General features: G+C 42.9%; 1 protein-coding gene across 1 annotated transcript in view; it reads left to right on the forward strand.

The window, feature by feature from the left end:
- CKMT2 (creatine kinase, mitochondrial 2) overlaps window positions 1-4,649 on the forward strand; it is a 28,563-nt gene extending 23,914 nt beyond the window's left edge. Inside the window, exons 9-11 of the mRNA XM_014960526.1 lie at window positions 32-166; window positions 523-648; window positions 4,415-4,649. Of these exons, the coding sequence (XP_014816012.1) occupies window positions 32-166; window positions 523-648; window positions 4,415-4,534 (381 nt within the window). The 3' untranslated portion in view covers window positions 4,535-4,649. The remainder of the gene's footprint in view (window positions 1-31; window positions 167-522; window positions 649-4,414) is intronic.
- The last annotated feature ends 10,073 nt before the right edge of the window (window positions 4,650-14,722 follow it).

Consider the following 14,722-nt stretch of genomic DNA (forward strand, 5'->3'; position numbering starts at 1 on the left):
TTTTTTTTTTTTTTTTTTTTTTCCATCATAGGTGGAAAGATTAATTAAAGAACGGGGCTGGGAGTTCATGTGGAACGAGCGCCTCGGATATGTTCTGACCTGTCCTTCCAACCTGGGGACTGGTTTACGTGCAGGAGTCCACGTGAAGCTTCCCAGGCTCAGCAAGGTACATAAGTCATTTAAAAGGCCAGTGACACAAGTCAGCTCATCTGATTTATATGGGAACAAATGAAAAATGACAGCTTACAGCGACTGCATGATGGCACGATGTGTAACAAGGTCCCAGGGATAACGCACGACTAATTTAGCACACTTGTATTCTGCAAATTATTGTATTTGTTATGGAAATTAATCTACTCACAGCCAGCCACTGAGAAAGGCTGTAACCCAAGGACTGAGAAAACTACCATTCTCTCCCTGTCTTTCTGGAGGTGCTATTTATACATGGATAGTAGCACTGCAAGGACTCAGCACAACACACAGGGCAAAAGGCAATAAGCTCAAATCTCTTTCTTTTGATAGGATCCCAGGTTTTCAAAAATCCTGGAGAACCTGCGTCTGCAAAAGCGTGGCACTGGTGGAGTGGACACGGCCGCTGTAGCAGATGTGTATGATATCTCCAACCTGGACCGCATGGGTCGCTCAGAGGTAATCTGTTCTTTTATATTTTTTTTTTTCCTCTTGCTTTTTAGCTCAGATCTCTACCGATATGAGTCAGTTCCCCTCTGTTGACCTCAGCAGAGCCATGGCAGTTTTTACTCCTGGTGAATCTGGTCCAATGGAAATACTTATTCAAAGAAAAATTATTAACGGGCATGAAGTGCTTGAGAAATACTCCTGTTATGGCAAGGAAAAACCCCATTCCTTAGGAAGTTCCACAAACGTGACCTGCTTGCACCATGGGCTGAGGATCTCCATACAGGTGGTAGAACAGTTTGCCTTTGGTAGCAGACATCCCTCAGGATGATGTTTCTCAGCATCACAGGGCAAACTCTTAGACCTGTCTGCCTGCTGGAGTGCCCAGCTGAGATCAATGTCCATCAGTCTCTGCAGTGCTGGACATGAGACATGTCTGTAAGTGGTGCACTGGGCACTGAGCTGGCTACTACACATTGGGTGGTACCTGCTGTACCTGCTGCAAAATGTTGGGGAAAGGGGCAGGGACCTGAGTCCTAACCCACCCAGCAGGCACTGAAAGCCAGACTGGATTAAGGTGTTGTGTTCCTCTTCGTACTCAGAGTCATGCCCTTTCTCCACAGCAGCGCAAGGCCAATCCTTTCACTCCAAAATAACTGAGGAGGAGGAGTTGGTGCCATCTTCAGGTGTCCTGTGTGGCACTGAGCAGAAGACATGGTAGAGCTAGGTTTAAATCAAGGCAAAGATGTAATCGTCAGCTCTGAGGCCTCTTTGTTGGGCTGTAGGCTGTGATGAGATGGGTTCACCTCAGGCATTTGTTTCGAAGATATTTCAGTTTGAAATACTGGCACATCTGTTGTGCCAGAGTGGAAATGACCCTACAGCCTGTCGGTGCTGCTGCTCTCCTGGGAGACTCGGGTCCCAGACCTCATTCCAGTTTCATATTTAAGTATTTTATAAAGCAGAACAGCTCCTAGGTGCAAGTGTCCTGGAGGATGGGGGAGAAACAGCCATGCCAAAGAGTTGCAGCCTCTTCCCACTAGCTCTGCCTGAGCTAAACCCTCACTCCAGGTCACAGGCTGCAAGTCCTGTAGCCCTGCTACAGCTTCCCTTTCCTTACTGAGATCAGGGCTGTGTTCATCCCTGGCCACTTCAAGAAACTGAGACAAAAAAAATTACCTTGCAAGACTCTGTAAGTCAGATGATTTGAGCACAGTGCTCGTAGATATGAAACAGAGGTTCAAACCTTCTGTCAAACATGTCTTTCGCTGCCCAGGTGCATGTTGTAACCTCTTAGCTATGGTCAACTGGGCAGGCCGTGGTGGAACTGATGTCTCCTGAGAATGCTTTTTCTCCACTAGCAATACATGATTTGGGCTCAGATGCCAAGCTGCTTGAACATGTCAGGATTTGAAGGGCTGCCTGCTTGCCCAGCAGCAAAATTTTAATTACCGTGGGGGCTTTGCTGCAAGTTAAAACTCAATTACAAAGAAAAACACGCTGTCAAGGTGTGTTTATCCAGAATAGAGCAGCACTGAGAGGCTTTGGCAGCTTAGTGTTGCACCCAACACATGAGTTCAGCCTGATTCTTGGTGGGCTTTCATAACACGAATATAACCCTGGGATTCAAACTGGTCCACAGTCAGCCAGCTGGCTTCCACACCTCACTCACCTTGGATTTTCTGCCACTGGGACAGAGCCAAGTCAGGTCTTACATGCTTTCCTACTTGGACATGCCCTTGAATGTCCTCACAGCCAGGGACAGGGGACAGGGGTTTGGAAATTTTAAAATCTGGAGTTTGATGCAATTCCTTTGGACCTAGACCAAAATAAGTAAGAGTGACAAACTATTAAGCTGTATCATTTGCAAAAACAGTATGTGACAAAGACATTTCTTAGTACCTGAAACATCATGATGTGTTCTTTATACTAAAATAATGCTAATAACATAGAAGAATTACACAACATGATTAATTAATACGAATTCTACTGACAGATGGCCTAAACCTACAACTTTTTGCCTATCTGAAAAGACTTCCACTGAAGTCAGTGAAGCCTCATACAGCAAGGATTCAAGGGATTTAGCCAGTAGATAGGATACAATCCCTACCTTGAAGATTCTGAAGTCTAAATAAGACAAGACAAACTCAAGGGGATACAAATGTTTTATTATAAGAAATATTTTTCCATTATGTGGTAATTGTGTTTGCAGAACTGAATTATGTTCCCAAAGGTGCAAGATAAAACTGTTTGTATTTTTGCTTTGCTTCAGTTACTGGTCAATGCAAACTTAATATGAAATTCCTTTTCTTCTGGAGGCTGCAAATTCAGACCTCTGATTTCCCAACACAGCTGGTCTGTAAAAGACAATAAAATAAACTGCTAAGCCACTGAAATGCTTTATAGTAAAAACAAATCCCTTGAAAATCAGCAACTGTCACAATAAAGAGACAATGGGATTTAGTCTTGACATTCAGTTTTAACAAGTCAGTCATTAAAGGTTACTAATGAACCATTTCACAAGGATTAACAAAAATCAGTGCTATAGCTTGCTGGCTAATAATACCACAGGGCCTGTGGTCCTCACATGTCACTGCCTGTGAAGACAGTCTGCTGGGGACAAGGCACCTTGTATTCTTCTGCAATTTTGAAAAAGGTTACAAAGATACCACTACCCCCTGCCATATAGAATTGCAAATTTTGGTGCTGCTCTGGGCCTGGAGCTAATCCCACCCCTGCCAGTGTAAATCAAGAGCTGAAAACCAAGGAGTGATGGATGATGTAGAGCCAGCATGAGTTTAGGATGAGTGCCTCTGCTTCCAAGATGTGGGTCCTGGGCTTGGCAAAACCGTCTCTGCAAAGCCAGTACATTTGGCAGAATGAGTAGGACATCTTTTCCCCACATCTAAAGAATCATTACAGTAGGGTTCATGGTCATCTGCAGAGGAACATATGGTCCTGAGCCAAGCCTGTGAAGAAGTACAAGACTCTGGTTTGACGAGCTTTCTCGGGCAGTCTAAATGGCCAAACAGGTAGTCCTGCCATCCTCCTGGTCCTAGCCTCATGAAGGACTCCTACCCCGTGCCTCCAGCAGTGTTCAGGGTGGTTGTGAAGCAGGACAATGAGCCTCTGTCTTCCTCTCCTTGTACCGCAGTTACTTTCTGTCTGACTTGGTGCTCACATAAATGCTTCTGCAAGCATGGGGGTGGTACAGGCTTTGGAGCTGGCAAGACACAGCAATGGCATTAGCTGCTTCAGTGTGAACTGCCTGGTGATGCTGAGCACTCTCAGCACAGCTGTTTGGTTACTTCATTCTCGTAGATGAGTGTGGGGAACACCATGGACAGGCACCTCTGGCTGTGCCAGGCTTTACTTGTCAGCAAGTATCTGGATCCTGCACACTCACAGTGGTCGCATTTGAAATGGGTCTCTCAACTCATGCCTAAACATCTTCTGTATGGACTTCTGTTTGCTTGCTTTGTTCCTACAGGAATATGAGTAAGAGCAGAATTTGGTGGAAATAACTTTAGGGACCTATTTGAGAATTTCTGTTGCTGCTGGCCCCAAGCTCAGAGCAAACAGGAGAAGGGAATTACCATGGGTTTCCACTGGACCAGCATGTCCCATACTCCCTGTGCCAGATGGTGTGTGATCTCTATGCCACGACGCTCCTTACTGATGCTTTACCTGCTGTCATTGCAGTACAATCCAATTTTCCCTTCCTCTATTAACATTAGCTAAAGATTCTATTACTACTATTTTCCTCTTCTACTTGCAGGTGGAGCTAGTCCAGATTGTCATTGACGGAGTCAATTATCTAGTTGACTGCGAGAAGAAACTGGAAAGAGGTCAAGACATCAAAGTGCCACCACCACTGCCCCAGTTTGGCAGGAAGTGATCTTGCTGCTGATGGTGGCAAGTGATGGCAAATATGGCTGCCATTCTGACAGAAAGGCACCTCTGTATATCTCTGTATAAATATCTTGTGTAATAAAACACTACCTGATACCTGACATCTCCTTGGATGCCTGGCTGCACTGGCAGAAGCTAGTCTTCTTGCAGCTTTACTGGGTAGGCTCTTTTAGCAGTGGGGACTGCTTCCCTTCTTTCTTGGTTGGTGATAAGAAAACTACTACCTCAGTAATGCAGAAAGCCCATATCTCAAATTCTATGCCACGTTTCCACTTATGGCCATCCTTATGAAGTCTCCTACGAGCACCCTGTTTTCATTCACAGGCTCACTTCTCTCCAGTGACTGTCCAGGCAGCGGAAATCTGCCAGCCTGAGGGACAGCTGGTGTGAAGTGCTTGTTGCTTTTTCAGCAACTGTTGGACCCCATTGTGAGTTCAACAATTAATTGCAGTAGGCAGCTGCATGTGCATTCAGTCTCTGAAGTCCACCACTTGACCTATCGTCAGGAACTCAGTGATGTCCCTGCACGAGAGCTGTCTCTTCTCTCTCTGGGACTGGTCAAAACACAAAATTCTTTACCACGTCATCCCAAAACCTCAGACTATTTCACTCCTGGAGAACTCACCAGGTGACTTCTCTGCTCCTTCTTCCAGGCATCATTTCTGGCCTGTGGCCTTGGTCTGCAGCAAGCTGGCCCAAAAGTCAGCAGGCAAATAAGTTTACTGATAGTCTGTACCCAACATAAACCTGCCAAGCATGGCCTGTCCCAGTCTTCTGCAGCATTCAGGTTCCAGGTAATGGGGTGAAACAGGAAGGGCAGGAGGGGCAGGAGCCAAGTGTCACTCCTCAAAGCGCCTTAGGACTGAGTACTGCCACCCTGAGCGAGGTCTCTGTGTTCACCATGATTCCGTGATGACCAGCCTGGTGGAAAGAAAAGACAGCAGGCACTAACAGTGCTGTTGATTGCTTCTTTTTTTTGCATATTGAAACATACTCAGTGTTTCACAGTAACCACATTCAAAACACCAGTTCCCAGGAAAGAAAAAAAGTGGAAACCGGCTCCGATGAATGTGCTGTCTCTGTTGCTGTTGAGCGGGGAGTAGGATCAGCAGAAAACACTCCAGGTCTGTGTAGAGGGCAAAACAACACTGCTGAGGTGCCCATTGCTGCTGTAGGTATGGGTACATCTAGGACATGCAGTCCAGCAGTGCCCAAACTGGCACTTTGGAGGCCACTGCAGCACCTCAAGCAATGCTAGTTTAGTTTATAAAACTCATGCAGTGCAAGCTCTGAGAAAACATTGAGAAAGCATGCGCTAGTCCTAGTTTAATCTTCATGCAGTAGAAACTTCCCTAACAAAGCATTCTTCATCAGAAACCTCTCAGCTGACATCTGTACAACGCCAGCCTGGCGCAAAGCCCCTTGAGAAGGCTTTTCAAGTGAAGAGCTGTGACTGGATAGCTAGGCCATAATCAGTTACAGGCTTTAAAAATCACAACTGGAAGCTAATTGAGAGCTAGATGGTGAATTAGCAGTTCTTGGAAATCAGCAGCATGGTGTGCTCATTTCTTGCTCAGAAGGAGAGCTGTTGCGTATAAAGTAGGCTGGAGCTTCCATATGATTGCTGTTTCTTCCTCATCTATGCTGGCTACATTCCCTAACATTCTGCTACTGGCTTTCTAAATGGTGGTTAATAATAGTTATTCTGGGGGAGGGAAAGAGACTTCTGCTGATTTCACATAGAAGGCAAATAAGGAAAACTGGAAAGACTTAACTGTTAGATCTCCAAAACACTCAGATCAACACAAAATTTGACTGTGGGCCAAACGTGCTCAGTTTAAACCTCTCCTTGCCTTTCTCCTGCTGACTTGCAAACTGCTGATAAGCAATGGTAATGAAGTCCAGCTGGTAACATTTACTAATAGCATTCCTGAGGGGTTGATATTGGAGCCGATGACACTGTTTTGATACCTTTCATAACTACCTGGACGACAGGGTGCATTACACGGTCAGCCAGCCCACTGCTGGTGCTAAATGAAAGAGAGCAGCTGGTACCCTGGAGAGCAGGACTGATCTTCAGAGCACATTTGACTATAAATGGGCTGACGGAAATCTCATTAAGTTCAACAGAGGCAGAAGCAAAGTCCTGCACCTGGGATGGAGCAAGTCCATGCAACAGCACAAGCTGGGGGGCAACGCGGTGGAAAGCAGGTTTGCTTGGGGTCCTTGGGGACAGCAAGGTGAACATGGGTGAGCAGTATGGCCATACTGGGCTGCATTACATGCGAGTGTAGCCAAGAGCCTGAGGGACCTGATTATTATTTCTCTGTTTGGTTCTTGTGTGACTTCATCTGGAGTACCATGTCCAGTTTTGGGCTTCCCTAGTACAGCAAAGACAGTAAGAAGCTGCAAGTCCTGGACGGGACCACCAAAATGGTTAGGGAGACTTGAACATGATGTGTACTGTGAAGCTGAGGCAATTGGGTTTGTTCAGTCTGGAGAAAAAAGAAGGCTAAGGAGAGATCTTACTGATGTCCACAACTGTTGTTTGCATCAGAGAATATAGAGAAGACAAGGTCAAGACTCTTCTTGGAGGTGCACAGTGATAGAACAAGAGGCAACAGACACAAGCTAGGACACTGGAAATCCCAGTTAGATATCTGGAAGACCTTTTTGCACTATGAGGGTGATCATTGGAATAGACTTGGAGGTAGTCAAAACTCAAGGAACAAGGTCATAAGCAATCTGATCTAAGTTGGCCCTGCTTTAGGGTCGGGGTGGGATGACTCGGGTGTCTTGGACCAGATCATCTCCAGACCTCCAGCTCCTAATTCTGCGATCCCATGATTGAATCAATTATTGTAAAAGGCCTGCAGATGAGTAAATAAGCCAGAGAAATACCCTGCCCATCCTGTGCTCTGGCCAGGCATGGAACTAAGCCTGCACAGAATATGGATACCCAAATAGAATTTACGCTCTGCTACAGTTAAACCGTGGCTTTCTCTGTATTGTGTGTCCTTCACAATCAAAATACTGCTCCTAATATGAACTATTTTGTAAAGGCTTGTTATTTGCCACCTATATTTTTCAGTGATCTTTCTCGCTCTTCCTGGTCTTTACACTGCCAGCAAGAGTAACTCAGCTGATTAATATTTTCATTCTTCACTCCACATAACTATTTAATATTTTAAATGAAACTCGCATATCTATTAATGTTACGCTGGACATCTTTACTCAGTCCTACTCCATCATTATGGTCCTCAGACCAGTGTGCTGTCTGCTCAGAACATATTTATCTCCAAGCTGAGTACATCCTGGGACTGGGGGGTGTGGAGAGGTAGCAGGGGGGTTCCTGTAAGCCTTCAATGACAGCTGGAAGGCAGCAACGCTGCAGCTGCACTATTTACAGAGGATATGATCTGGTGAATGGCTACAGAAAAAAAGGAGTCATACAGATTATGATTCAATAAGGAGATATTAAAAGTTTAAAAGCTGGGTTGCTGCACTAACCCTAGACATATGATGTTACTTCTTGCCTTCTCATATTTAGTTTTCCCACGTCACCAATTCTGCATTGCTGAGATCCTCTTCTGCCAATAAAACTCTTTCACGATATATTCAGACCCTGATTCTCTATAAATCTTTGGAATTTACTTGATTAAGTACTCCAAGAAGAGCTATATGCCTTGCCTCAACTACTTTTATAATCTTGACAAATGCATCAGTGACTAGGGATCAGCAGAAGCAAATTCTCAGGTCATGCTCCATCAAAGCCCACCTGTGGTCCACCAGGCTGTTCATGCAGGGTAAGAACTGGAGTGGAACTGGAGAGGACAAGGGAAAAGTGGGCACTGTACTTTTAGCTCTACCAGGAAATGGACACTGACTTTGTAAGAGGTGCCTCTGTACAAGAGTAAACATACTCTTCTGTGTTGAAACTGCCATACAAATACTGGTCTAACAATAAATACCTTGTCTAAATGGCCAGGGTGATGGGAATACACTGTGTTGATTTGCATTTGCACCATGGGGGAACCAAAGGTGCTCAGAAAGGTACAGATCCTTTCACCTGTGCACTACCAAAATGTTAGCTTTAATGACAGGCTTTTTTCAAGGCACGTACTGGGTAAAGGAAGAGAAAAAACAGTATATGAGAAGATCACAGGCTGAAAGCACAGAAGAATGGAGTCAAGGAAAACAGAAGTTTGGTAATTCTCAGTCAGGAGGATAATTACATACATTGGGTGAATTCAAGCACAGACACATAAGCCAAATTATTTGTGCCAAGTCTGAACTGGGTTTGGAGCTGTGTCAAAGTTAATGCACACAAGCGACTGACCCTGAGAAAAGCCAGCTCTGGCCAGGCCCATGGCCTGGCTAAGCAGTGCTGTCAATAAACTGGAAAGTCAAGGGGTGACTCAAATGTCAAAGTCAAGCCAGAAGCAGGGTCAGGGGCTGGACTCAGGTGATGGAGGCAGGAAACCTGAGCCCAAGGCACTGAGAAGCACATGTGGGGCTGCCTCAGGAGCAGGCAAGGCATGTTTCAGGACAGCAGATACAAATCTAGAGAAACATACACATATACCTTCACAAAGAGAGCTAACAGTTTCTTGTGCTTGGTAACTGCACTCTTATGACATATGCAAAAGACAAATGTCCATATATTAGCAGGCAGGGGTCTCATGTGATGCAATAAGCTGTTGAACAAACACATACTGCCTGGTTTCTGGTAAGTTGCATGGCCCATCCATCACTAGCGGGCTGAATGTGAGCTGTTAGTACAGAAAAACAGCAAGACAGTGGAGGATTTACTGTAACATTTTCTTCCCGAGAAATATAACACAACATGAGCTATAGCAGCATCAGAGTGGTTGAAGACTGGCCTACTGTGGTACCTTTGAACTTTGGCTTTATTCCATGCACTGGAGTTCACGTGACTCATGCAAAGAGCAAACAAAATTCATGCCTCCGTAGGATGGCTGTAATGAAGACTTTGGCAGGTGGGACTACGTGCCCTGAACTGATTGATTTTATGAAGCCTGATTTAAAAGCTTAAGACCCAAGCCTGTCGCCATGACAGTTGTAATTGATTTCACTTGTGACACCTTACACCTAAAATCATTCTCTGTCTTAACAAAAACTGACTAGACAGACTTCAAACGCTCATGAAACTGTCACTCTTACAAGACTAATGCAGACCTGAACACACCTGACGTAATTTTTTCCTGGAAATATCAAAAAAGGCAGCAGATAACATGGGGAATGAATTACAGCTAATATTTATATGCAGAATTACTTTACTAATAAGATTTGTCAGAATGTAATTTAAGACCCGCTGAAATAATTAATGTTCATCTTTCTACTGTAATGCCTTTTACACTTTACTTTCAGCTTAAGGCTTAATTAAAAGATTAAAGACCTTAAACAGCCATTTCTTTCGCCTGCAAGGATGCCTGAAGACCTGGCATACACAGAAGTGCAATACGTATAGTACAGAAGTCCTACCAACTCAAGTCATCCAAGAGAGCACAAACATATAGTCATCTACTGTACAGCATATTGTTGCTGACTGACACTGTATTTTTAATCCGCTCGGTAAATTATAGAGGAAGACTGCTTATAATGAGAAAATACCAGCTATATTACAATACTAAGTTTATCAGTAAAGAAGAGTAAAGAACATTGTTCATCTACCCATTTTTCTGGGAACTCAGATGGATACAACAGTTTCCTAGACAAAGGGGAAAAAAATTGATTATTGATGTCAGTTAATACTAGTTCAGTTTGTGCATGTGTATTCTTGTTTGACATGAAAATATTTTCCATAAATCTTCTGCCTACGCCTGTATAAAAATACCTGTCTTAGCTCTCATTCCAGTTTTGTAGCTCTGTTTTCTGAAGGAGGATTCCCTCTCAGTTATATTGACAATCATTTGGCAAGAAGGGCATGTGCAGAATAACCAGGAAAATGTATGCACCTCATAAACAGCAATGGAAATCACATTAAAAATAATTAGTATCTGTATTTTTAAAGTCATCATATGCTGATGAGACTACCTAGCTTGCTAAATCTGTATCACCAAATATGGAGATACTTACATATACACATATTTGGAGGTGGAATTCCTTCCTCTCAAACCAGAACCATTCAAGAAACCAAAGATAAATTACTAATAACAAAAGTTAGTGGGAAATCTTGAATATCTGTCTAGGTGTCTAGCTCCAACAGTTAAATAGGAGATACGTAAACAAAAGCTAGTTATCCAAATACCTTTGGGCTAAAAAGCTATTGATCATTTCACTGACACTTGGCAAAAAAAACCTGTGGAGACTACTGGCAATTGGACTTTCCTCTCTAGAAATGAGGGATTTATATTTTTCTTGATGGACTATGAGAAATGAATGACTGAAAACATTAGAACAAGCATGGAGCACCCTCCCTTGCTGCTTGGCACGGCTAAGGAATCTGCATGTCTATGTTGGCTTCTGCTGGCAGGTTTAGACTGTTGTTTTCCCTTTATTTTGTGAAACATGGCAGCTTTATTCAAAATAAAGCCAACATTGTAGAAGGAAGAGGCCACTGCACCCAAATGTATGCCACTGAATTGCACAGGATAACCTATTCTTCATTTCTTCATTCTTTTACATCTGTGATCCTAGAAATTAAAACTGACTCTGTGATATTAAGTTACTAGCTCAAGTTTAGAGCTGTGTAATTTAAGTTTAAAGTCATATAGTTCCTCCCTGTATGTTTCCGAAAAAAGAAAAATTATGTTCTTCTTTGAGAAAATAATGTTTCCTTTACAGGCAGCCATCAAAACTAACAATTGGGAAAATTCTTGTGCTATCATGACAGTGAATGTCTAATAATCCTCCTTCACTTGAGCCATAGTTTCCAGATTTTCATTTTGAAATAGAACTTATAAAGAGCAGTGTTTCTTTGCTGTATAAAGTAACTAAATAAAATAGCTGACCACAGGCTAACCTTTAAAGGTTCCCATTTATCCAGGTAGTTAAGCACTTGCCAAAATATAAACCTTTAAATATGCAAGTTGATACAGCAACATATGTGAGTTGATTGAGCAACGTATTTAAGCACTTATTAAATATCCTAATAGAGTTAGAGCCACACGCAACATAGCCTGATGAAAACAATATAGTGCAATGGTCAGCTAAGCAGGCTTACTGAAGGTGATGCAGTCTTGGTTGTAGCAATTAAAATCCATAAATATTTAAGATTAAATACAGTATACGTAATCATTTAACACAAGTGAGAAAGCCAAAGAAAACAAGGATCAGTAATCTGTTCAGTTTACCGTGAATAAACCAATTTAAACCCCTCTACAGGAGCTCTCAGAATACTGCAGAATTTAAGTACAAACAGGCCTTGCTTTTCCCTTTCTCTCCCCAGCCATAAATCAAAATTATAACAACAGGAAAATGTCATCCTGACACTCTGGCAAGTAGTATCAACTATCCAAAGTCATGTTGTATGTTCAACTAAAGCCTCTGGCACATCTTTAGCAGACAAAACTTCCCTTTTTAGGGGTTTGAGGATTATGAACATTTTCAGCCAGAAAAACAAAGTCACTTGTGAAGCTTCGTAAAGAAATTTGATGCTGTGACATGTTCAGGTTTGTGGTTGTGCTTGTGTCCAACAAACACCACACTAGAGGGAATGTCTTTATGCTCCTTTTCCAATTTACCACAGTAAAATGGACCCCAAAAATGTACCTGCATCATCTCCATTTTGTAAACAAGCTGCAGCACAGCTACGAATCCCTGGGTTTGCAGGCAGAGTTCTTCCTTTGGTATTCCTTACATGATTTCTTACAACCGCATCCTTCTCATCCTTTTGCATTTTTCACTCCTGTGAACCTACGTCATAGGCCCCGTCTGGCATTTAACCACTCTCACTTTTTTGTGGTGGCCCTTGCAGATTGCCATCTTCCCAAGATGTGCTTCTTCCGGATGTACTGCCATGATCTAAAAAGACAATTCCCACAGACATGGACTGAAGAATGATGAGTCAGGCCTTGAATTACACTATTTGATACAATAATGAGTGAACCAAAAAAAAAAAAAAAAAAAAAGAAAATCATAGAATGGTTAGAGTTGGAAGGGACCTTAAAGATCATGGAGTTCCAACCCCCCTGCCATGGGCAGGAACACCTCCCACCAGACCAGGTTGCTCCAAGCCCCATCCAGCCTGGCCTTGAACCTCTCCAGGGATGGGGCATCCACAGCTTCTCTGGGCAAAAAGAAAAAAACAGAAGGAGAGGAGGATTCACACATGCTCCTCTTTTTCTGGTTACAGAAATCAAATGATTCAAACCACAATATTCCAGGAGATTTCATCCCGAGTTACCAAAGATGGCACAGGATCCACTAGTCCAGACTTTCAATTCTGCTGTCTCAATTCTCCAAAGCATTTTATGTTTGTGATGGAACTATGAGAAAGTCTCCTGAAACAGGCATTGCACTGTGCTGCTGGTCAGGCAATTTGGTGTGTCTTAGTAGAATATGAAAAAAAAGGCCAAAAAAATTTACAATTATTTGCACAAGTGCTGTTTTGCTCCTTTTTCACCTGCTGCCACAGTACAGCAGAGCTCCCAGCCAACTAATGTAAAAATGGAATAAACCTAAACAGTGCAAGTTTAAACAGGTATGGTCACTATCAAAGAAGTGATATATGAGAGGGAAATACTGTCATAATGATTTAGTAGAAAGGTATTAAACAGCCTTTTGCACTGCCTTTAAACCTTGTCAGGGATCCCAAGGGCCACCCATCCTACGTAGACACACACACATAAAATTTCAGACTGTGGAAAAGAAAGACAACAGGTTTAATACTTCAGCAGAACACAAAGCAAAGCAAGTTCCTTCTCATTGGTCTGCTTACGCTGTTCCTCAGCTTTTCTCTACACCCATTTCTGTGTGCAGTAGGGTGACTGATGACCTGTCAGTTGTGACAGACAATCCTGGCCTACTGTAATACATAAAATTAATCTGACCATGTATGGTACATACAGATTAGCAGGCACCCAGCTCTTTAAAGCAAACCCTAACAACCATTTAAAAACTTTCTAAAACATCAATATGCAGCTATTCATAAAACACAGCCTAATAAAGACAAAGCATATGTATGTCTGAAATGTGTGTGACATGTGATGGGATCCTTGATTGCCTTTATCTTCGCTACCCTTGGGCCAGTGTTGCCCGTTTCTAGTAGCCCTTTCTGGCTATCAGCTCTGGCCATGATTTCTCATTCACAGGCTCCCTGGCAGCACATTGCAGGAATCATGAGGACCTCATGCTGTGGTTGAGCTGTAACTACATCAGCAAATTTGTTATTTTTAAAATGAAATCCTAATTCTTTCTATTTCCTAGCTTATTAACAGTGGCTCTTAAATGGCTTTCATCAATTATTTTTACCTTCAGTAAATGCATTCTTAATTGTTCTTAAATCTGTGCTTGTCGCTATAGGCATTGATGTAGTTTAACAGTTAAGACCAAGGCACGCTTTGGGCACATCTCCCTCTAGTGGACGCAAAGACCAGGAAAATCGGCAAAATAACAGCAAGGCAAGCAAGGGGCTCTCTAGAGAGACACAAATATGAAGGATAACTAATAAAGAAGGAGTGGTGCCCAGCTGTCCTTATAACATCAGCTCAAGATCACCAGGAAAGGTTATGGATATTCAGTGAAATGCTAAAAATACATGAAACAGAAAACTGACGAGGAAAAATAATCTGACTGGATTTATAAACATTACTTCATTGCTAAGCAGGGGCCTCTAACAGTATAGTCCTGGAGATCTACTTTGTGAACCTTAATGGAGTGTTTTTGAGAGAGTTAAATGTGTCATAAACTATGTTTCCAAAAGCTATACTTCTTAAGAGAGCCCGCTGTAAATTTTTAAGCTTAAGGTCTGAATCAGCTTCACTACTACATGAGAAAGGCGGGGACCACTTTGGTGCCCCAGCATTGTTCCTGGTGAAAGATAAACACCCTCTAAACAAGACTTTTGCTGAACAATGTGAGCATTTAAACTGGTGTAACTGCACCAGCACAGCTCCCCATCTGTGGAAAGAGTCTGGCACAAAACCGTGAGCTATGCCAGTGTGAAAAACCCCATGAGCACAGCTATGTGCAGGTAGGAGTCGGCACAGGC

The sequence above is a fragment of the Calidris pugnax genome, unplaced genomic scaffold (assembly GCF_001431845.1).
Source record: "Calidris pugnax isolate Ruff unplaced genomic scaffold, ASM143184v1 scaffold326, whole genome shotgun sequence".
NCBI lineage: Eukaryota > Metazoa > Chordata > Aves > Charadriiformes > Scolopacidae > Calidris > Calidris pugnax.